Source organism: Alligator sinensis, unplaced genomic scaffold (assembly GCF_000455745.1).
Source record: "Alligator sinensis unplaced genomic scaffold, ASM45574v1 scaffold219_1, whole genome shotgun sequence".
Classification (NCBI taxonomy): Eukaryota; Metazoa; Chordata; order Crocodylia; family Alligatoridae; genus Alligator; species Alligator sinensis.
In genome coordinates this window covers 2,980,129-3,005,330 of record NW_005841866.1, presented here as the reverse complement: position 1 = coordinate 3,005,330, position 25,202 = coordinate 2,980,129, and the positions used below count along the sequence as shown (strand labels likewise).

The window sequence follows — 25,202 nt, the reverse complement described above, 5'->3', positions numbered from 1 at the left end:
TTTTTTTGCTTTTAAGTGCTGGGACTAGGCTGGGGCCAGGTGGGGTCTAGGGCCAGGCAGGGCATTCAGGGGGACTTCTCTCGCAGCTTCCCTTGCCCCAGGATTGGCAGGCACAGCGAGAAGCTGTGGGAGAACCGGCAGCCGCCTGGCTGTGCCTGTGCCTGCCTCTCCCCAGCCGATCCAAATCACCAAATCTCTCTGAGTCGGCGCTGAATCTTCCAAAGCTGATTCGTTCGAATCAAATCGATTCAGGACAGTGAATCTCTGAATCGAATCACTGAATCTAGTCACTGTCCGCCAAATCGGCCGAATCCAAATTGAATACTTCCCTATTCACACAGGCCTAGAGAGTGGACTTCCTCCCTAAGGCAGCAGTCCTGTGGCTACTTTGGAAAGGGTTTTCTTTTAAAGACTTGTCATCTGAAAAAATAGCAACAATTACATGCAGATTCAGACAGCGATGTCTCAAGAAATTAATTATTGAGTGCCCGTCTGGCAGAGGATGTCTACTCTTTTTCTTTGTTTTTCTTATTGGCTGGCCAGAATTTGGCTCCAGGTTGGAAGTTTAGCTACCTTTCCCATTTATAAGGTTTTTCATACCACCTGAGCAGAAAGAACTTCAAATAATCACATTTGTTTCTTTACCTAGTGTATTACGATGTTAGATTCCTTTCAGAATAGAATGCTTTAGGTCTAGCTTTGGGGGTACCTTAGCTAATTGTCAGAGCTGATCAAGCTGGGAGGGGAATCTCAAAGAACACGAGAGGCAACTTCATGACCTTGAACCTCCAGGATGCTGAAGTAGGAAGACTACTGAATCTTTGGAATTGTGATTAATTTTGGACCTCCTGTTCATGGAAGGTAGGTAGGCATCTGTGGTAACCAGAAAACCCCAGCTTTTCTCTTAAAGTTGAGAGATATGTCTAATCAAAGGAGAGATGCCTTCACAACTTGAGAATGAGAGTTAGGTGTTCTGAGTGTTCTTCCAGTGAGTTCTGTTGGGAGTCATTGGAAGTGTAACATGGGCTAGGGACCACAACTTTGAGGCCTCAACAAGGCCACATGCAACTGGGTAGATGCTGACTCTTTACACTGGAAAGAATGAATTGGGACCTTAAGATCTGAAGAATTCAGTTTAGGGAGTGAATTGTCTGGTTGCTATCTTAATTAGTACTCCTAAGAGACAGTATTTTTTGAGAAAAGCTCTGTTTAAGCTTCCCAATGGCCAAATTAACTAAGGCTAGAAACAGATGTTGTTTTTGCTGCAGGATCAGCTGTGCTGGGATGTCTCAGCACAACTGATCTGATTGATTGGCAGGTACAGCGTGAAACCTGCATCCAAGAATCCCCTGTTTAGGGCCATTGGAGAGCACGGGCAGCCTGAGCTACAGGGATTGTGCCATAAGCAAACAGAGATACCTTTGAGAATAAAGTGCAACAAACTGACCATGTATCATCAGCAAACAATTTTAGGCACTTGGAACATGACAAGGGGTAAAACCAGCTGTTTGTTCAAAACTTGTACCACCATAAAATTATGGCTGTACAAGAGCAATGTCCGTTTGAAGCCTCAATGTTATCACACCATGGGGACTGCCGCTGAAATTTTCTGGAATAATTGGGCCCAGACCCTTTCTTTCTTGATTGTAGCTATGCTGATGATCATGATGTTTTCTGAGACCAATATCAAACTGAAGATTAGATTGTTAAATTGAATGTGTAGAATATCTGGTGGTTCTGGTATATGAAGATTTCATTCTTCAGTTCAGCGCGTATTTCAGTTTAGACGTTGGACCTTATGGACTAAGACCCTCTTTTTTCATTTTTCCATTTCTGACAACAGAACATGTTTTCTAAGAGGGATAAGGAATAGTTTGTGACACCTTCCACCTTTTCTTAGGGAGCTTCAGGAGGACAGCAAGGCCTAGTTGACCCTAAATTGGCTCAAAGGTGGATAAAACATTAAACCATGTTTTTGAGCACGCTGACAGTGAGCTCCCTATGACAAGAATTCATTATTCCAGCATATTACAGAGGACATCTTGGGACTAAAAAACTGTTGCCTCCTTTCTTTTAAAATATATGAGGATTTTGATATAGCTCTAATTGCCATTACTTCTCCCCGGCCCTCCTTGCAACAAAACAATTTTAACAGCCTTTTTCGTTTTCTCCAGGAAGTTGAGAAAAGGGTATGTATGGGTAACTTGGAAACAAACATCCCCAAAGCCAAGTGCTTAAAATATGTCTGTCATTGTGTGAGACACACAGAATGTGCACAAATCACTGTACATCTTATAGAATGTGGAGAAAAATACTTGGTGGCTTGGGAATAGAACCAGAAGGGGGAGCCTCACCCAATTTTAATCAATTTCACAATAGCTAGATGGGTATCTGAGTCCATTTTGTAAAGCTTAATGGGAGAACAGCAGGGAGCTTTGAAGATCTGAGTTCCACTAGATCAGGGGTGGGCAAAATATGACTTGTGGGCCAGATCCAGCCTTTGGAGGGCCTTTGTCCAGCCCACAGCGGGTGCCTTGGTCTACCTGGCCCAGGTCTTGTCCCACGGTGGCGCATCCTGGGCACGCAGCAGGGCTGGGGCAGCTCTGTGCTGGACTGCCTTTCTAGGCAGCTGCTGGCCCCAGCCCTGTGGTACTGGCAGAGACCCGCGGGCAGCATGTAGAGCTCTGAAAGAAAGAATAGTAGTCAAGCAGAGAGGGATAATTGTCAAGCAGACAAGGTGGGACAGCAACTGTGGAAAGCCTTCACAGAAGCTGCAAGGCAAAGAAGGAAATAGATATAAAAAGCCTATCTCTGTACTGGCTATCCCCTGCTTGACTAGCAGATGAGGAGAGCCATCTTACTCATATGGACTGTTGACAGCCATATCACAGACAAAGGTTCATTATAAAGAGAGAGAGAGAGACTGTCAGGTTGAAATAATAAAAACAGTATGTGTAACTTGCCTAGTTTTATACTTTGCTGCCAGACATAGGCTATAAACACATTGCAGGTATAATGCAGAGAAGGAAGTGTTAGTCAAAGCACTTAGTCTATTTTCTGACCATTTTAGCCATGCATCCTGGTAGAGTCGCATCTTTCTTCACTCTCCTTTCCCAGTTCCTTTTAGTTAGTTCTCTTACCACTTTCAGGTTTCTTTGACATGCCTGACTTCAATAGTATAGGGGAAACATTCCCAACCGGAAAAAGATGGGATGTTTGTTCCTAAGGTACCCAAATTAATCCAAGATTGTATGCAGTGCTGCTGTTAAATAGTTTGTTTTACAGTTTCACTTTTGCATCTTATTTCAAATAGTTTATGCCATTAAAGAGAACCTTATGTAGTGGGGGGTTGGCTTCTGTAGCGTGGCTGTGATCCTCTTCCTTGGATCTTTTCAGCATATTTTAACAAACCACTTCCTATCTTTGCAGTTGACAGGGTTTTTGTAATTTAATTCTTAACAGTAAATCTACTCTGTCTAATATAAATAATGGGTACATTTGTTGCTTTGCCTCATGAAAAGACAGATCCCTGATAGGAGCCTATGGGTGCCAAAGACTCCATTTGGCTTCCCTTCAGGTGCGATGTGGCTGTGTGTGAATGGCTGATATTACATAAGACATAAGAGGATGTCACTGTGCTATTAGGGATCTGAGCATGAGTGGCTGGTGCTTGTCTATGGTGTGTTTGGGGGGGCATAATGAGTTGCTAAGCAGTCTTTTTACCTTCAACCTATTAAGTATTTGTACCTAATGCTTCCACCATTGCTGGCTTTTTGCTTGCCTTCAGGGTATAATGCTGGGAATGTTAGAGAAAGTGAAGAGGAAGAGAAAAGAATGACAAGTAGAGGGGAGTGGGGGGGAGAGAGAAATCCAATTAAGATGGTGGAGAAATGGGTGGGGGAGGGAAAGATCAAATAAAGTAAATACATCCTATAGTATTCCAGAAACTACACCAATTTTGATGTGGTACTTTTTAAGGAAGATAGTTAAAACAGCAATCATTATTAGGTGCTGGGAGAAATCAGGACCAAAACTTCTGATCTAAGGAATTAAATTGAACGAAGATCCATATCTTTAAAACATATCCTCTACTTTTCACATTTTGTCACTTAGTTGTTAGTGAAAGAAACAACATTTCTGAATTGTGGCATATGGGAGCTATGGCAATCGCCTCTCTTTAATAGCTGCCATGTTTCAGCAAGCCTTTAAAATTTAATCTAGACAAATAAAAATAGTTGGCATATGCTAAAATTTACATTTTGAAGTACTTCTCTTTGCATGCATTAACTGGTGTGCAGTAGATTTTTAAGGTTCACTTAAGAGGTCTACTGAAGGTTTTTCCCACTGTGAAGCTGGTTACTTTTTCACTGTGGAATTGCTACAGAAAAACAAGCTTTCTTAATATCAGTAGCTTACCAGAAATACATTTTGTGAGAGAATTGAATAATATTTTGAAAAAGGTGTGATATGTAAAAGAAGACACTTAATATCCAGTAATCATAATTTATTTTGCTAATGATGAAAACATGACTGTTTGCTACTTTGGGCCAGGTTTGGGCTTTAACACACAAGCTAGAACATCATGAAAAAACATTTTGCCTGAGATAGATGACTGAGAGAGATCTGTGCTTGTGGAGGGGTCATAACACCTTCCAAAGCTCCTGAGAGTTCAGAAAGAGCTGATCCCTTAAGCCAGTGCTAAGGAGAGTGCAATGTGCCACCTGCCATACCTCCATATAGTTCTACTAGTGAATAGCCAAGAGGGTAAAGTGGGATGTGTGAAACAGTGACCCTGCCTACTTGGCTAGTTATCCTAAAGACATTAGAAAAGAGTAAATCCTGCATCTTGAGAATGCAAGGAACTGCTGTTGTGCCTAAAAATCCCTCTCTCGTCCTTTTGCATTTGCTGAAGGAGCAGGCATAATTGGACTGCTGTCTGTACATCTGGAAGTATGATATAGTAGTGTAAAGTACAATATTGTGTAAGTATTTTATTGTCTTGTAAAATGTACTTTGACTTGATTTCAGTTTTTCAGTTCTTTTTTTTTTTTCCAGCTTCCCACGCACCTTACAAATGGGATTATTGGCCACATGATGATGTTCGAGCTGAATGTAGGTTTGTGGGTCTAACTAATCTTGGAGCAACCTGTTACTTGGCATCCACTATTCAGCAGCTGTATATGATCCCAGAGGCCAGGCAAGCCATCTTTACTGCTAAGGTATGGTTTCTGGTTTTATTTTCAGAAAGTTGGAAATTATTAAACAGTGTTCCTTTTATACAGATGCTTAGGCAATTATATAAACTATGTTTTGAGGATCAAATTGTACTTGGTTGATGGCTCAAGTTGAAGAGGAGAATAAGATTTTTTCCCTAAGCTTTTCTAGTACAAAATATGATACACTTTTAAAGTACAGTTGTAGTAAGTCCCCATGATTAAATCCATGCTGGTGGCATGAGATATTTGTATAGATCAGTGGTGATCAGCCTTTTCAGCTCATGGGCCAGTTGACTGATGCCAGATCAGTCCATGTGGGCCTGATCTAGTGTGCAGTGTTGGCCCAACTGGGGCTTGATCTAGTCATGAGGGGTCAGCCCTGGCTGGGCTGTTGTAACAGCATTAATGGCAACAAGGGTGCCTGCTCTGCAGGGAGCATCCACTTCCTGGTGTGCATGCTTCATAGAGCTGAAGAGTGGGAGGGCTCAGCGCTGCATGACCACTGGCTAAATATTTGTAGGTACTGAGAGAAGGACGGCAGGAAAAAAGGTGCCTATGCGATCCCTGGCACAGGGTCTCCCAAGTGTTGAAGTCCCAACACTGTGGCCACTTTCCAGTCTGGCCACCCGTTCCACCCCTACTTAGGGATCTCTGTTCCCAGAGAAGGGGTTGCTAGGGCCAGGCATTGGGGCAGGATCTGTGTGTGCAGCAAGGAAGCCTGCTTACTCTGACAACCCAGCCAGGTAGAAACAGCTCAGCTAAGGGCTGATCCTGTGCAGCTCTATTCCACCCAGGCCATTTTCATGCAGCCTGCCTTCATCGAGCCCAATCCCTCTGTGCAGTGCTGGCCCATCTGGGGCTGATCCGGCTGCTTGGGCCTTAGACATTTGGCAGTAGGGGAGTGGTGGGCTACGTTACATGGCTTTGTAGACTGAATCTGGCCTGTGGGGTGGGGGTTGAGCACCCTGTTATAAATTATAGTGAATCAAGATGATGTGTACCCAAATCTGCCTATTATTCCCATATCCCCTAATCAGTGTGTATTTATGTATCTGCCTCTAAATTGTGAGCCTATCAGAGCAGGGAACACTGTGCTTAAGTATTTGGAAAGTGTCTGATATTTAGTGGGGACTACCCGAAATAAATATTCAAAAATATTATTAATATTTATTACTATAATTATTGTTAATAGTTTATTGATCTGGTAGTACATCATCTTTACCCTAGAGGTCAATCTGACATACTGCATCTCAGTTCCTTTCTGATCACTTTCATTGGAGGAACTCCTTTTAGCTATTTGTCAGTTGTTGTTTCCCTGACCACAGTTCAGCTAGGATTGGCGTGCAGAAAGCTGAAGCAGCTGCCTGGCATTGGGCCACTCACCAGAACACTTGCAATTAAGTCTACTTACAAATGTCAAAAAAATCTACAAAATGGTGCTTTATTTTAACCTCAGCATGCCCCCATTTCAAGCGCAGCACATGCCCAGAGGAGGCATTGCGTTAGTTTGATCTGGCTCGCCCGACATTTGCACAGCTTGGGCACTTCAGCACTGCTTTTTTTGGTGCTTTTATTTAATAGTTGATTGAGTCAGCTTTAGATAAAAGCACCAAAAAGCCCTGTTGAAGCATGCAATCTATACAGATGCTGCGGAGCCAGGTTGAACTAATGTGCATCCTCTTCCATTCAAACGCCATTTGAGGAGGGAGGGTTTCACATCTGTCAGCACCCCAGGAGCAGAGCACCATTCTGTACTTTCCCATTTGAGGCCAACTACCTTTGGGTCAATACCAGAAAGTGGTTCTAAACTTAATACTAGTCTCTCTTTTATTTCAATGGGAATTGGATTTGTACATCGGTAACAAAGGATGATGACTGGTCAGTATAAAGTTTTAGAAAACATTTCCCATTCCATAAGATGTCTTTTATCAGAAAGTGATCTAGGTTTTTGTGAAATGATGTGCTAATGTGCCAAAAATTAGCTTGTAGTGATTTAGGAAAAACAAAAGAATAAGAACATATACACCTTGTTTATGAGTATATGGATGCCTATGTCTTAGTTCAAACTCAAATGAAATATTAAAACATCTTTCTAAAAAGAAAAATATAACCTTAAGTGCTGACCTTGCAAAGAATTTTATATAAAGAACATTATGGAAAATTATAATCTTATTTTATTTATTTTTCAGTATTCAGAGGATATGAAGCACAAGACCACTCTCTTAGAACTCCAGAAAATGTTTACATATTTAATGGTAGGTTTTAAGAAGCACTTTGGCCAAAAATAGAAAGATGTATATGATTATTTCTTTGTATTTAAGTATAGCTAACATTTTAATAGGTATGAGATTGAAGTTGTCTTTTATCACCTTAAAGCCATGATTAACCAAAGCATGTAAGCATATGGTTTAAAGCAGTGGTACTTAACCTTTTTCCCTGGTGAGCCAGATGGGTGGTGCCCTGTCCATCCATGGCCCAGATCCCACTGGTAATCCTAATCCAGCACTGGAGCTGGTGCAGTGGGCACCATCTGCCCATGCAGAGGGGAGTAGGGGGCAGCCCAGCTGCAACTTGACCCCAGAGAGAAAGTAGGCATTACATGGCCCCACAGGAGAAGGGTGTGTGGCTTGGCCCAGAGGGGGTAGGGGCATTGCCTGGCCCCAGCCAGGTCCTGTGGGAGGAGGGGACATGGCCCAGCCCCATGGGTGGTACAGGGAAGGAACATGGCTTGGCCCTGTGCAGGGAGAAGGGGCTCCGCGTGGCTTGGTCCCACAGGGCAGAAGAGGGTGTGGTGTGGCTGGTCACCAGCCTAGGCTTCCAGGTGGTGGGGCCATTGCCCAGCTCCATGGGGGAAAGGGTGCATGACTTGGCTTCACAGGGGAAGAGGTGTGGCCTGCCCCCAGACTAGTCTGGTTGGGGGGGGCAGGGTGTGGCCCAGACCCAATCCAGATGTGGGAGAGAGGCATGGTCCAGCTGTGACTGGCAGCATGGGGCTTGGGTTTTGGGAATTTGGCGGAGCAGTGGAGAGGAGAGGAACCATACTAATGGCTACCATTCCCCTGCTGCCAAATTTCCTGCCCATGAGCAGCCCAGTGGGCCAGATGCAAGCACTCTGCATTTGGCCTGCAGGCCAGAAGTTGAGCACCCCTGGCTTAAAGTAAGAACATACTGGAATAATTTTGGTACTAAGTCTGTTTATATGAAGAGGTAGTAAAGATGCAAACCACCCAAGGGTGTCATGGCTCCTGGCACTAGTCAGAAGAGAGCAGGCCCTGCATCTTCACAGTGTAAAGAACTGTAATTATACCTGAAAGTTATAAGAAGTGTCTGTTTGTTCCTTCTCTCCCCTTCTTGCATTTGCTCAAGGACCAGGGATAATCTGGGTGCCATTAATAATAGTTGCTATGATATCTGAAAAAAAAAAAGCTGTACAAAATCTCATGTCTCTCAGAACCAGCTAATGTCTAAATTGTTACCCTCTCCCATCTCCCTTACTTCAGACTCACACAGGTAACCACCTCAATACAAAATAGGGAAATCCATTCTTATAAATTATTCTGGAAGACAAATTCTTTACTTGGATGTAAGGTCCATTAGACATTTCTGCTAGTGAACTATATGTAATGTGAAATTGTCCACAGAGAAGTATGGGTGAGAATTTAACACTGAAAATCTGCAATAGTAGCTGAGAGTCCATAACTTATGGCACATAAGTATATCTAATATTGTATTTGTTATCAGAGCAGATACCCAAAATGTGACTTATCTGTTTATTAGTAGTGCCATAATTTTACTTTTAAAAGGTATTTATTTTTAACATTAATGCTACACTTATGCATTTATGCTTTTAAAACTTTTAATTAATGTTTAGAAACATTTAATGTACCATTCCACCTAGTAGAGAGATTGCTATTTTCCATATATATTTCATTTTAGATTTGTGTATATTTATATAAATAGTATATTTGTATTGTTATATAACTTTAACTTTGGGTTCTTTGGGTTTTTTGCCCTTTTTCCCCAAAAGGAAAGTGAATGTAAAGCTTATAATCCAAGACCTTTCTGTAAAACCTATACAATGGATAAGCAACCACTTAACACTGGAGAACAGAAAGACATGACAGAATTTTTCACTGATCTGATAACAAAAATAGAAGAAATGTCTCCAGAATTGGTGAGTTGTTAAAATGGGATGTGAAAGGGGGTTCTTAAACTTACAGATTTGCTCAGGTTATGTTGACAGAATTCATTTATTCATTGATTCACAGAAAAATACAGTAAAAAGTTTGTTTGGTGGAGTCATCACAAACAACGTTGTTTCTTTGGTAAGTTACTTTTCTTCATATACATTTCTTGCTGAGGTTAGATTTGAACATACTGCATTCATGCACTGACTGCTTTTCTCTTCCTCTGTTTTCATTCAGGACTGTGAACATGTGAGTCAGACTGCTGAAGAGTTCTATACAGTGAGATGCCAGGTGGCAGATATGAAGAATATTTATGTAAGTAATGCTGTGCTCACAGTTGTAATATAGAACATCAAGTTCTATAATCAGTGCCATAAAGCAAAAGACGCTTATTTTTCTGTATTACATGTGCCCCTGCCTTCCACATCTGGGCTCTGTTTCTGGCACATGTAGGCTCTTGTTTACCAGGCCATCAGCAAGTGGATATGGGAATTGATATACCATCCTAAAGGGATCTTGAATCTTTTTATTACAAATAGTTACTTTTTGTTCCCTATGTGAGCTAAATTTTGTGTCCATATTATTCACAAAATATTTTAAAATCTTTAATTTCAAAATGATACATGTATTAATTACTAGTTTAATTTTATTTCTCACATCAAGATCTTTTTAAGTTGAACATTGTTTCCCTCACTGTTGCACTCTGAATGTTCTCAGTACAGCTCCACTCTTGGAATGGGCCCATGCACTGCACCAGAACTTTCTGGAGAGCTGCATCTGTTAGGCCACAGACAGACATTAAAGACATTATTGGGATCTGATCCCCAATCCCAACAATCATGCCTTCCACCATACCACATGTACGTGGCCTGTCCAATACAGGGGGAGCCCAATATCATGATCCTGCACTTCCCTGCATGGCACATTGAAAGCAAGGTGCCTAACAATCAGCTGATTGTCAGCTGGCTCCTGATCCACACTGGGGCTCAAACTAGCAAACATGTAGTTCCTGGAACCAGCTGAGGATCAGCAGATCATCCTCAGGATTGGGACTGTATCAGGGCTAGAATCTCAGGGCGGTCCCTGTCAGCTGACAGTAAACTGAACCTCAGGTGTGGTCCCAATCCTGCCAAGGATCAGCAGATTGTTGCCTAGATGGAGCCCTGATGGGATTCTGATCCTGCCAAGGATCAGCTGATTGTCAGCTGGGACTGCAGCAGAGATAGTTGGAGACCCCAGTGCGGTCTTGCCTGACCAGGCATTCAGTATAAGGCGTGTTGAAAACCAGCCATAACAATTACACGTTTTTTGTGCGATTATTATTGTGCCTGGTTTTTGTGGCAGCTTTAATTCCTTGAATGTGTAGTCGGGTTACTACTCTAAGATGCAAATAACAGGTGCAATTGTGTCCTAAGTGTAGTGTCTGCCAGAGGCCTAAGATACCACTAGTGCCCTCAAGGCACTGCTGATTTGATTACTAGTAGCTGCTACAGTAGCAAATATAAATTCGCATTAATTTCTCCATTTCCAGCTTGTTGACCTTCCTTTTCTCAGGATAATATCCAGTCTTCATATCAGGAGCAAATCCATCTCTTGTCATTAGAAAGTTTAAATTCTATGTTCCCCTGCATTTTGGGTGGCCATTTGCAGGTTGTCCCTGGCCAGATAGAAGTAGTATCCTGCCTCATATGAGTATTATGGGGGTAAACATATGAAAAATTGTGAGATGCTTATATTACAGTAATGTGCAGCACGCAAGTACCTGATTTAAATATCTAATATGTCATAAGCTGTGGATGGTTTTATTGCTGTTGTCTTTTTCTGTTCTTTTATAAATTAGGAGTCACTTGATGAAGTAACTATTAAAGATACCTTGGAGGGTGACAACATGTATACATGCTCTCATTGTGGAAAGAAAGTGCGAGCAGAAAAAAGGTATAATTTTAAAGAACCAAGCATTCCTAGCATTTCTTCTTGCTTATAATTTTCATTAATTTCTGTTAAGAGTTTTGATTAGAAGATGAAAGTAATCCAAAAAATATAAATTTTTTATTTATTTATATACATTATTATGTTTTAGTATTTGAATTAAAGCTGTACTAGAGATCCTGAACAGGTTCAAAATCCCATTGAGTTAAGGGCTACACAGGTATATGAAGATGTGATTACTATCCCAAAGATTTGTACAGTCTGAAAAGACTGAGTCTTACAAAGATGGAAACATATGATCTTTAGGAAAAGATCATATGTTCTACGATGCCTGCACTTTCTAAATAGTAACCTCACCTTTTTGGTTCTTTTCATCATCTTCAAGCCCTTCCTTTTTCAGGAACAAATCTAAGCAGCTTTTGAAGTCCATTAACATACATGTTTTTGAAGAAGTAACTTCCTTGGAAGTTTGATTCATATTTTATTACCTTATATTGTAAATAAACTGCCTTGAAAATTAACCAACAGTTAATAGAACCTCTTCATGTATTCACATTTTATCCATTATCTTTTTCTTATCTTTTCTTTTTTATTAACATTAACTTTTGTTGGTCTTTTTCTTATTTTATTTTTAAAGATTTCACTGTCAGAGATTGGAATTCTTATGCTTGTTTCTTGCACTTATAAGTGGTACAGAAGAAATATTCCCTGTTCGAAATCTTATAAATTGTATAAGAGCCTGAGAGAGAAGGGTTTTTTTTAAATGTATGCAGTAATATGATCTCTGAGGGTAATTTAGCACCGTAATGAGTATCATAATTTCCAACACTAAAAGAGCTGAGTTTCATGACATGAAAATGAAACAGCCTTAAAATTTAAACAAAAAAATCTTTTCCTAATTCAAAACAACTGGCAGGATTTTGTTTAAACCTAACATTTGGACTGGGACCAAATAAGTAACTTTCACTCAGTAAACAGAATTCATCAAAAGTTATGAGGATGTAAAAATAAGGTTAAATATTATTTTTTAGAAGTTTTTATGTAATTGTTACTATAGGGATTGCCGCTCTGTGATTACTGTACTACTGACTGTCTTAACTCAGTCTTTTATGCAGTATTGTCATGTAAACCCTGTTACATGTCACCTATCTAACAAAATTAATTTTGAAAAATCAAAACAAATCGACCTTGGCTGGTACTGTCTGAGGTATTGTGGTTGCTGATTATTATTTTTAACTATAGGGGTTTTTTAAAAATATATTTGTAAATGACCTGGAAATGAACAAAGTTATGAGACACTTTGTGCAAATGTTATATAAGCAATTCAGTTTTAATTTTTTTATTTCTTTTCTTTTTAGAGCATGTTTTAAGAAATTGCCTCGCATCTTAAGTTTCAATACCATGAGATACACCTTTAACATGGTCACCATGATGAAGGAGAAAGTCAACACACACTTTTCTTTCCCTTTACGTTTGGACATGACACCTTACACTGAAGATTTTCTTATGGGAAAAAATGATAGAAAAGAAGGTATTTGGATTTTGTTTGCCCCTAAGCAGTACTGAAAATTCAGACTTTTGAAAACCTGTGTGTCTCAGTGTAAAAGCTTATCAGTTAAATGGTATTGACAGGCGATTGTCAAGGCAGATAATGTAACCTATCTATTTTAAGCCATAAAAATCCTAGAAAATAATGTTTCTTAGTAATATACAAAAGTCCTAATAGCGAATTCAAAACACAGCTTTTATAGGACCACCATTAACTTCATCTTTTTCTTCATGTGTACACTGCAAGGTATATCCATCCTATTCAGTGATATTTTTAAGAAGTTAAAAGTCAATATATTCTGTTTTTTGCTTTGTTTACAAATAGATTTATAATCTGCTGGGTTAATACCAGGTAATTGGAAATCTTTTTTATTTACAACTTTAGCACAATAATCCAGTTCAGTGTAGAGTAGAGAATACTCTAGGTATAGTTATTATTGGTTTCTCTTCTGCTTTCACAGTAAAGTGGGAGCTGAGTTAACTTTTTCCTCCATACAGGAGCATAAATAAGCCACAGTGGCATTAGTATATGTGCCTGCTTTCTGGTTAGCAGCAGGCTAACATGCACACACTAACTTCCCTACCAAAGCAGGGACCCATCTTTTCAGCTATTCGGTGTGGACTTTCTGGCTGCCATTGCCTGCCAGAAATACCTGGGTTTGTTTGCATTTTCAGGGGGACATTTCAGTACTGTGAATCATTTAAATTAATGCCAGTTTTCTGAATGCTGAAGGAACGATTTGCTGAATATTTTGTTTATTTAAGGTTTTAAGGAGGACAGCGAATATTTGAAAGAAACTGAGAGTTATGAGTATGACTTGATAGGAGTGACAGTTCATACAGGGACAGCAGATGGTGGACACTACTACAGTTTTATCAGAGACATAGTCAATCCCCATGCTTACAAAAACAACAAGTGGTGAGTTATGAGAGTTTAAAGTTCTCATTTTCAGTTTATTTTTCATTTTGTGAATGTTTAGTAAGACGTTTCAACTCTGCTCCTTGGAATGGCTTGTTCAGTTCTTACGGATGTTCCTTTTTTCTTTTTCTTTTTTTTACCAGTTTATCCTTATTCAGCAGACAAATTTATATTCTGTCCTGGATTTGGTGGGCCCTTAGAAATTATGAGCATTTAAAAATAGCTACCTAGAATCTGTTTTACTTTCTCTCTCAGATTATAGACATTTTCAGATTAGTGAAATTCATTGCCTAAATTTCTTGCATTATGTTAAATATCTAAAAAATCATTGGCTTTGCTATACCTAAGTACAGTAGGGTGTGAAAGAACTCCATCCCAGCCCCCTCTCTTTTTGGTTGTCTGTTCTCCCCTTCTTTCTCTCTCTGCCCACGTGTCTATCAGCCCAGTTGCTAGGCAACCACCTGGTTGCCAATGGGATTCTCTAGGGAGGGGGAAATTCCCTCTCCCTGTGGCCAGGCTACTGTAAAACTTCCTGCCTTTGACCTGAGAGGGCTGTCCTAAGAGAGCTGTCCCTCCTCAAGGTGAGGGATAATGTTACTCAAATTCACTGGTCAACATTAGTGAGGCTCAGAAAATACCTGATGTTGGTTGGGTCCAGGTGGTGAGGTCAGAAAGGTCATAAATAAGGTCCCTCCATCTTGGGAGAGTGATCTTCTGGTCTCTGAATCAGGCTGAAGCTGTGTACATCTAGAATCCTCTGGATGCTGCTGTGAGTAACTTATCTGAATTGTAGCCAGTAACTTAGACATGTTCTAGATGTGTACTGAAAGGGCCAACGAGCCCGTTATACTGTTTAGCTCAAGGCTGTTTTCTTTCAAAATTCCTTTTGGTTTGTATTCCTTCCCTATGCCCTCCCTCCCCAATCAGTAAAACTATCATAGCAAGCCTGGCAGTAAATGTTTGAGAGGGATTGGGCAAGCTTTTTTCCTCCGTTTGCTTGGCTGACTAAGGGAGGCTACTTTTTATGCTTCAGGCTAAAGGAAAACACCCCAAGATCTCACAATGGGTTAAACACCCTCAAGGTCTACAAGGCCTGTGTACCCCAGGGGTTTATAGAGCCTGGACAAAGACCAGACCCTGGGTGGTGGTAGCGGTTACCTCAGCTTGTGGGTGTGCTCCAGGAACAGGGTCAGCTAGACGTAGGCGCTCCAAGGGAGGCACTCAAGGCTTGGTTTTCGGTTGGGCACAGTGAGGCGGGTGGCTCAGCACAGGAGTGCCCCCTACTAGCCCACCACACTTGCGTTATGGTAAATATCTAAACATCATTGGCTTTGCTATACCCGAGTACAGTAGACCATATGCTGTGGGTATTCGGTGAAAATACTTATTTTGTTCAGCGTATGGTATTACAGACATTGGTCATAAAAACCTTAACTATCAGCACATAACTTTATACAGTGTATCTGTAATTATTGTGAGATGTGCAAGACATGCATGTTGCAGACACAAATCACATGTCTCCTTACAGCTTCTGCTTGCCTTTTGAAGCAAATGAATATTTCACTCTAAATGCATTCTTAGCCATTCGGTGTAAAATAACTTTGGTAAGTCACTTGGACCCCTAGCAGAGGCCACCCATTAATGTAATTAATTGTACAATTAAGTAAAATAAGCCCCAAAGTCATTACACAAAATGTGCGTAATACATTTGTGGTTGGTTCCTGTTGCTCCTTAAATTGAACGTGTGGCCCACACTGATAAGTGGAGTTCTGGTGTGCTTCCGAGGCTGGGAGTGCTGATCAGCTGAGTGGCACACAGAGCCCATGGGCACACCAGGAATCCATCTTGCTGCCTACTGGTAGGGGGAATCATGATTTGATTAATATTTTATTTGATTATTTAAGGTTTTAAAAAAGGTGATGAATTTGAAAGAAAATGACTCATGATTATGACTCCTATGAATAAGGGGGGCACATCATGACCCTGAATTCCCCCACATTGGCAGTAGGGCACAATTTGGGATCTGATATCTGATCCTACAGTAGTGCCTCCTGCTATATACCTGTGACTTTAGAGGTTGTGGATTGGATCCCATTGCATCTTCAATTGAATGTCTATTAGCAGCCTGAGGCTTCTGGGTGTGAGATATATGGTTGCTGCTTTTTTAGCGGGGCAGGCCAGCATCTTAGATACTAACTGGTTCAGAGAAGCATGAGCTTTCAAAGGTAACAAGCTACTTGGTTGAAAGAAAAGAGGCATAATGCATGATAGGTTATTGGCCAAAATCTCTTTTTGTAATGTAAAAGAGGCAATAGACTGATTCAAAAGTTTTTAATCTTTTATAGGTATCTTTTCAATGATGCTGAAGTAAAACCATTTGATTCTGCTCAACTTGCTTCTGAATGTTTTGGTGGAGAAATGACTGTAAGTTGTAGTTTTTATTTCTGTTCCTTTACTGCAGCGTTCACTTCTGGATGGAGGATAAAGTCTTAGTTTTTGCAAATTGTGGGTGGGGGTCATTTTTATTTGGTGATACTGATAATTTCTCTCTCTCTCAAGGTGTCTAGTGTATAAGATCGGTGCTCTCTAATAAATCAAAATCAATTAGTGAAATAACTATAAATTACATGGATGCATTGGTCCATGGTCCAACAAAACTGTTACTTAGAGATTTGAGTTCTCCACACCTTTCATATTCTGATTTACATTGCATATATTTTTTCATTTGAAAATAGTGATGATTTTTTTTTTAGAGTATCTTGAGATGACTGACTGAAGAGCAGTAAATGCCATTGTTGTTAGTAGTGCCTCAAGAACTCTAGCTGCTAGAGAGTCTACTGTATTTACCCCAATACAGGATGATGATTTCCCCCCAATTGGCGTGGGAGAAAAAAAGCCCTTTGTCTGATAATCACATAAAATGAAATCTCACTAAATACACTGTCTATCATTAAACTGCTGCAAAAGCAGCATGTGCTCAACAATGGAAACCACTTATGAAGTTGATTAAATGCAGCCAACACCAAACACAACTATAATACCAGGTCCACATTAGGTAATATGTGTATGGGAACCTACCACAAGAATAGGTAATTGTAGCCCATCTGAATAAGACTATGGTAGTGCTCATTAAGTGCAGTGCTCCTCACCATCAACTCTTTTTACAGTCATGGTGAGCCATGATATTGCATACAGTTTACCTAGAATCCCTCTGTTGGCCCTTACCTCAGCCTGGCATATGATTAATGTGGCCCTGCCCTCCATGAGGTGAAGGCAGACCAACTTGCTTTGCTCCTCATCTGTATATATGTTTTTGGAGTATCCCAGGACCCGTGACAAGAAACTTGGTTCCAGACATGGGTGGGGGCTAATTAGCATATAGATACTTTGTGGGGGTATCTGGAGTACACACACATAATGAACAGTGCTGACTTGCTGGGGCACCATGACTTGAAAGGCTGTTGACTCTGATTGGGCCCAGCCCAATGAACTGTGTGATAAATCATGAGTCTTTGGACCCATATCATGCATAGTTTGTTTTACATATAAGTAGGTGCCAAAGTGCTGCTCAAAAGTGTGTTATGGAGTACGTGTGTTAAAATTTGCAGCAGTTTGAAAAAACGGTAACATGCATTAATGCTGGATAAACTATGTACATGGGTACTATATGCAAATTATTACACCGATGCTTAATTTCAAGGTTATTGTTTTCAGGTTTGCTCCTCACTTCCGTGGGCTCTGGGAGAGCAGGGTCTGACAATAAGGAGAGGGGGAGGGGGCTGCCAGGGGAAAAAGTTGGAGAAGAGGGAAACAGAACAAAATGGCTACCTGACCCCCCAGATATATTTTGCAGTAGCAGTGGGAAGGGGACAAATTCAAGGCAAAACTCCAATAATTAGATTCTATACCTGGAAAATTATAATAAGTTTATAATTTTTCCATATATAGAAGCTAATTATTGGGAGGTTGTCTTATAATCAGGGTCGTCTTCTATTTGAGTGAATACAGTAGTTCCTCAGCCTGTGGTCTCTGGAGTCATTAACACAGAACACAACCATTCCTAAAACATGTTTTATGTTTTGTATTCCTGTCTACAAGTTGCATTATCTTTTGTTCAGAGAAGGAAGTGTCATTGACTAAAATACGTTTGTTAACAGCAGATTCTTTTACAAGACTGTACCAGCTGTTGGCTTTGGCCTTTCAGTCTGTCACATGTATTACCTTTTGCCATCAACATGAATGCTTTTATATACCTTCAGTTTAAGCAGTATTAAATCAATTGCAAATACTCACAGTGTATAAATATATAGGGACATGTGCTTCCCTGACTTGGTGTGTTTAATAACTTATTGAAATGTTTCTGTGAACAAGTTAAATCATCACACTTGGGAAAAGTGCTCTTTTAACAGAAATAGAAAAAATAACTGTGCTGAATATTTGCCAGCTCCTTAAGGAAGAGAAGGTAGCTTAGACAAATATGGAAGTAGTTTCAAAATAGTGATGTACAACCTTGGAGAACCAAAGGAAGCTACTGTTAGAAAATAATTATTTAACGATGATCTGATTAGTGCAAGGTCAGCTCCTTTTTACAAGCTGCAGGCTAGAACAATCTGGCTCTGGTCCAGTGTGGGCTGGGTAGCTTCCATGGTGTGTCGACAGCAAGGGGCTTTACCTGCACCCACACTGGTGACCAGACAGCTTGGAGCTGTGCCTACACCACAGTCGTTGCTTCCAGGTCCCTGCTTTCAGCTGCAACACAGATGCAGCTTCCAGCTGGCGGGGAGCTGCACTAGGACAGTGTATCTGCCAACTGTGTCCATGCACGGCTGCTGCTGCTGTTTCTTCCTGTTCCTCTTTCTTCCACCCTTCCCCCCATCCTCCCAAACCCCAACAACTGTGGCATGGGCTCAACTGGAAGGTGCTGTACCCTAGCGCAGCTCCCCACTAGCTGGAAGCTGTGTCCACACCGCAGCTAGTAGGGTTGGGGGAAGAAGCTATGGCAGAATAGACATCATTTCTAGTTGCCTGGCTCTGACACAGGCCCACACGGGAGAGAAGTTGTGCTTGTGCCGCAGCCAGGAAGCAAGGGGCTGAGAGAAGCAGTTGTATGAGCAGACCTTTTAGCTGCCTCACCCTAGCATGGGTGTAAGCAAAGCACCCCCCCCAACCGCCACCACTGACTTGCTACTGAAAACACCTGTCATGTTGGACCAGAGCTGGGAGGGTGAAGAGATGTGTCAGTGTGGGTGTGGCTGGAAGCTGCTCATCCCCAGCACAGCTCCTTGCTGCCCAGCCCTGGTATAGGCAAAGACCTCCAGCTGCATGGGCCAGATTCAGTGGCTCCCCACAGGCTGCATGTTGCTGGCCCCGTGAATTAAGGAATATATTTGTTATGGATCCTGCATAGGTAACGTAAAGCAGTCTTGCATTCTGCACACTTCCATTGAACCGTCCAGGATCAAGTGACCATAACAAGTTTGTAATTAATATTTTCAGTAACCCACTTTCTCTTTTTAACAGACCAAGACATATGATTCTGTTACAGACAAATTTATGGATTTCTCCTTTGAAAAGGTACTATTTTTTTAGCATCTGCTAAGTTAAATACTTATTTTTACATTTATTACCGAAGTGACCTCTCTCTAGAGCAAAAATTATACAGATTTTTTTTTCTTAAAGACACATAGTGCGTACATGCTGTTTTATAAACGGATGGAACCAGAGGAGGAAAATGGCAAAGACTACAAATTTGATGTTTCATCAGAGTTGCTGGAGGTACAAGTTGATTTGTTTTAATCCAATGTAAACATAGAAGAAAGAATCCTATGTAGATCAGTAATAAAATGAAATTTGAATTCTTATGTATTAAGAGAACTGACTGAAAGCTTGCCATCTTTAAGAGAACATTTTATAACAGCATTAGTATTCACATTGTTAAAACTAACAGTGTGAATATTTCGTTTACAACCCATTTCTTTCTAAGAGTTTGTAACTCAGCAGTAAAAATGAACTCAAACACTACATCATAACCTCCAAGAAAGAGAGGTTTTATTTTTTAAGTTTACCTTAATTTAAATAAAGTAGTAGCTCCATCAGTACTAGCAAGAAGGAAGTAGAAATGGATATTAAAAAAATTACAAGAAACTGGAAATAGTTGGTATAAAGGAGGGGTCCACTGCAACCATAGGAAATAACTTTCTGGGGTTTGCTGCTTGGGTTTCTTGTGACAGCATAGCTGCATGTCTTTGTGAAAAAGTCTGAGGCCAAAAATTGAACACACTGGAAGTGGAGCTAGGGACTTTTTAGCAAAGGGTGGATCACGTCTTCAATGAAGCCAGGCAGAGAGTCTGAGTTAGAGAAGATGGCATGTGCCACCCAAGTGACCAAGGCAAAAAGTAGAGGGATGAGAGGTTGAAAAGCCTGGACATCAGCAGACTAGTCTTTAGATGCTCAATTAGATTGTGTACTTGGTCCTGTTTGATTTAAAAATAATTCATGGTAAACTTCATCATGGTTAAATTTTAAAATTACTCCTATAGATAAAAGTACTACAGAATATCCGAAAGTAAAACAGAGAGATCTGATACCAAATCTTGTTCTGGATAGTAACCACGGGCTGAATTTTACTCCTAAGATTTTACCAAAAGTTTGTGGAAGTTCCATTTTATATAAGTGGGCATTGGATGAGGCCTTTCCTATTTAGTTATACCCATTGCCATTAATTCTAGTTGTTGGTTCAATGGGCTAACAGTGGTTTAAATAACTTCAGTTAACTGTAGTGGGAGACATTGGGTGCTTAGAATTTTTTAAAATTAAGTCACTGATTCAGAGATCATAAGCATGGAGTTAGAAGACTAATGTTAGGTACCAGTTTTTAAAAATCTAGAGCAGTTAGCAAAAACTTCATTCTAACAGATGCAAGAAAACTAGAGGCAAAAAAAAGTGTATGTTAAAAGGTGGAAGAAAAGAAGGGACTACTGGGGACTGTTTTTGGCAACCTTAAGTGCAGCGGACAAAAACTATGACCTGCTATAATAACAATGAAACACCATTGAACTAATATTTTAAACTTAAGTTGACAGAAAATTCTGTTTTTGTAACCAAGACAAGTGTTATAATTTTGTTCTTACAATCACACTTAAACTGTAATCAAGTAAACTGCTTTCTTGTATCTGATGTTAGCATTTTTTCTTCAGTGGATATGGCATGATAACATGCAGTTTCTTCAAGACAAGAACATCTTTGAACATACATATTTTGGGTAAGTTGTGCTTTAAATGAATATTATTCCAACTTGGTTTTACTTAAAGTATATATTTTAAAATCTGTATTAATTAAATTAAATTAAATTTCTGACTGTAGGTTTATGTGGCAGTTGTGTAGTAGCATTCCCAGCACGTTACCAGATCCAAAAGCAGTTTCCCTCATGACAGCAAAGGTAAAGTACTCCAACACCATACTTTCAGCATAAAATTAAAATATTTAAATGCTAATTTAGGACACTGTATGATTAAGCACATAACACTTTTTTTTTCAGTTAAGTACTTCCTTTGTCCTGGAAACATTTATCCATTCAAAAGAAAAGGTATGTTCATTTGCTTGTAAATTCACACTGAATAGTTGTTTGAATGCAGCGCGATTTACGTGTTCTTGTGCCGTCATATTATTATGATTCTGAGTTCTAAGGTATACAGTAAATATGAAGACTGTTTACAGATTCAGATTTGATAGTGACCTCCAAATGAAGTTACAACTTCTAGTTTTGTGGAGTTGTATTTTAACTTGCATATGGTTTACAATACCTTCTAAGAAAAGGATAAAACAGTCCTTGTGAATGATATTTTTTAGAATTTAATTAATAGTGAATTAGTTTAAGCCTGCGTAAAGACCTTTATTTCTGTTGGAAGAAATTTATTTCAGTAATAAAACAGCCTGAGAGCTAAACTGAGCTAAACTGTACAGATGTTCCTCCAGCCCCATGGCAAGAGACCTTCTCAGGCAAGCTCTCCAGCCAGGAGGCACTAGATAGCTGCTCCTTGGGCTACCCCTGCCCTTATGAGTGCACACTAATTGACAGTGTCCTCTCCCCTGCTTGGTAAGGGGGCAGGCTGTCAATTGCTGAACTCGAGGGTGCTGGAGTTGACCAGTCTACAGGGAGGTGGGTAGACAATTGGCTTAGAGGCAGCTCCAAGAATTGATGGGATAGCTTCATCCTGGAGGGCTGTCTCCAGTGGTGACCCCAAGGACCAGTTCTTGGACCTGTTCTCTTTAATATATTCATAAACGACTTGGATGAGGGGGTGGAAAGCTCAGCTATTAAGTTTGCAGATGATACCAAGTTGTGGGGAAACACGGGCACACTAGAGGATAGGGTCAAGGTCCAGGAGGACCTTGACAGTTTGGACTCATGGGCGGAACGGAATCAGATGAGGTTTAACAGGAGTAAGTGCAGGGTCCTTCAGGGGAGGAAGAACCCTCATCACAACTACACGATGGGTGGTGGTCCACTGCCTGGCACAGCATCTGAATGAGACCTGGGGGTTACAATTGACCGGAAGCTGAATATAAGCCAGCAGTGTGATAAGGTCACCAGGAAAGCAGATAGACCTCTGGCGTGCATCAGCTGATGTGTATCCAGTAGATCCAAGGAGGTGCTCCTCCCTCTCTATTGGGCACTGATGAGGCCTCTGCTGGAGTACTGTGTCCAGTTCTGGGCACTGCACTTCAAGAAGGACATGGATAAGCTAAAGAGGGTACAAAGAAGGGCCACCTGCATGGTCAAGGGCATGGAGGATAGACCCTACAAGGAGAGACTGGGAATTGGGCCTGTTCAGTCTGAGTAAGAGAAGGCTGAGTGGTGACTTGATAGCCACTTACAAGTACATCAGGATCTAGGCGAGCAACTCGTTAGGAAGGCACCTCAAGGGAGGATGAGGACCAATGGACATAAGCTTATAGAGGGTAAATTCAGGCTAGATATAAGGAAGAACGTCTTCTCTTTAAGGGTCACCAGAATCTGGAACACACTCCCAGCAGAGGTGGCAGTCATCAACTTTGGAGGTGTTCAAGAGGAGGCTGGACAGGCCTTGTTGAACTTGTCTGAGCCCAATAACTTCCTGCCTATGGCAGGGGACTGGACTTGATGATCTTACAGGTCCCTTTCGGTTCTACAATTCTATGATTCTAAGTGGCAATTGACAGTTCCTGAAAAACAGCAGCTGCCACAGACAGCCCCAGAAGAATTCCATGCCATCCTACCAGTTAGCTGATTGGCAGGAGGGCTTATTCTCCCATGGTGGGAACCCTCCTTGTTCTCCCCTGGAGGGCAATAGTCCCACTCGACCCAGAGGAATGCATGGGGTGGTGAGCACTCAGTTACTGCAGCAAAGCCCTGGGAGCCTTGCTGCAGGAGCACAGTATTTTGCCTTGCCCTATGCTACTCCAGGCTGACCTAGAGCAATGTGGGACAAGGCAGGGAATTTTGCTGCCATAGTGGCAGCAGCCTGCTTTGCCCTGCTGTGCTCTAGATTATCTAGACAGCAAGGGGAAGTCAGTGGGGCTGTGCCAGACCTTCTCACTTTCAAATTGCTACCCGGCATTGCCCAGATGAGCAGCTCAGGGGGGCATGGGGAACTGGAGCGGTTGGGAGACTTTTTCTAACTAAGCCTCACTCCCAGCAGCTCCAGTTTTTAAATTGCCACCCCTTCCACTCAGCTGAGCTGTGTGGGAGATGCAAAGGGAAACTGGAGCAGCTGAGAGCCAGCCTTGTCCCTGCCCACTGGTTGCGCTGGCTTTTCAGTTGCTGCCCCTGCTGCTCAGCCGAGTAGTGAGAGAAGGCAGGGGGAAGCTGTGGGGGAAGGCAACCAGGCAGAGGGCAGTGCTTCTTGTGCTATTCCCAGAAAGGGCTAAGCCAAAGGAAGTGGGCAGACATTCAGTCTTTTGGAAAGAACTATCCCGGGAGCAATTTGGCCTCAGTTGTTCCTGGATAAAATATATCCATTTTTTTGCCTCTAGAGAAAAAAAACTGAACGTCTGTGTCCTTGTATTTTTCTACCGGGAGAACAGCGATGTTCTTCTGGGAGAACATAAAATTACATGGACAGTCTAAAGAGTAAATGGTACTTCAAGCTCAAACTATATATTGTTTTTCTTATTTTGGCATTTATTTCAGTTGCTTTAATAGTTACAATCATAGACAATTAGAGTTGGAAAGGACCTGAAGAGCTCATCTAGTCCAAATGCCTGCTTAAAGCAGGACCATCCCTAACTAGATCATTCCAACCAAGGCTTTGTCTAGCTGGATCTTAAAAACCTCCAAGGATGGAGCTTCCACAACCTCTCTGAGTAACCTATTCCAGTGTTTTACTACCTTTCTAGTGAGAAAATTCTTCCTATATCTAATCTAAACTTCCCTTAGTGCAACTTGAGACCTTGCTCCTTGTTCTGTCATCTGCTACCACCAAGAACAGTCTAGTTCTATGTTCTTTATTACCATCCTTCAGATAGTTGAAGGCTGCTATTAATTCCTCCCCAGTCTTCTCTTCTCCAAACTAAATAAGACCAGTTTCCTCAGCCTCTCTTCATAAGTCATGCTTCCCATAAACCAAGTTCTACAACATTTTGTAGATTTGAAATTGGATTTGTTTTTGAGACTTAATATTTTAAGTAGTTCAGCAGAAACTTTTTAAGAAGTTGGAGTATTTGTATTCACCTAAAATATTTTTCCTATCTCTTTTAGCCCACAATGCTACAATGGATTGAACTGTTAACAAAACAGTTTAATAACAGTCAGGCAGCTTGTGAGGTGAGTTAAGTAACTGAAGGGTTTAGCAAAGTACAAAAACAACTTTATACACAGAATTTAACATTTTTCAAGGTTAGTATCAGGAAGTGTTTCATCACATGTTGCGTTTGTACATGACTTTGTAATAAAATCTGAGAATGTGGCAGAGGATGCTGAAGACTTATACCTTGTTCTCAGGAACCTGTGTGCAGACTGCTAGCTTCAGGCAAAACCTTTTCATGGCAGGAGTAATGCATGGTCCATGTTCTCTTAAGTTAGCTTTCATATTGATACATTTATTTAGATAAAGATGTTTTCTAGAGGGGTTTAAATGAGGTGAGTCTGCTCATTGGTATTACAGGAGTGGAAAAGGACTTTCATATTTATTTAGATAAAGGTGTTTTCTAGAGGGCTTTAAATGAGGTGAGTCCGCTCATTGGTATTACAGGAGTGGAAAAGGACTTTCATACGGAAGGCATGGGGTGGGAGGAAGGCATGAAAACAAGAACATGAAACATAAAGAGGACTTTCCTGTTCAAAGTCTTGTTGCAGTTTGAGATGCTTTTTCTCTTTGTTCAGGGTAAATAGAAATGTTATACAATGTATATAAAGTAGGATAG

General features: G+C 40.9%; 1 protein-coding gene across 1 annotated transcript in view; it reads left to right on the top strand.

The window, feature by feature from the left end:
* USP34 (ubiquitin specific peptidase 34) overlaps window positions 1-25,202 on the top strand; it is a 210,217-nt gene that overhangs the window by 143,819 nt on the left and 41,196 nt on the right. The window contains 15 exon segments of the mRNA XM_006016759.2: window positions 5,056-5,219; window positions 7,406-7,471; window positions 9,244-9,390; window positions 9,485-9,541; window positions 9,641-9,718; window positions 11,244-11,338; window positions 12,691-12,863; window positions 13,646-13,799; window positions 16,145-16,223; window positions 19,320-19,373; window positions 19,479-19,574; window positions 20,996-21,060; window positions 21,162-21,237; window positions 21,337-21,384; window positions 24,538-24,603. Of these exon segments, the coding sequence (XP_006016821.1) occupies window positions 5,056-5,219; window positions 7,406-7,471; window positions 9,244-9,390; window positions 9,485-9,541; window positions 9,641-9,718; window positions 11,244-11,338; window positions 12,691-12,863; window positions 13,646-13,799; window positions 16,145-16,223; window positions 19,320-19,373; window positions 19,479-19,574; window positions 20,996-21,060; window positions 21,162-21,237; window positions 21,337-21,384; window positions 24,538-24,603 (1,418 nt within the window).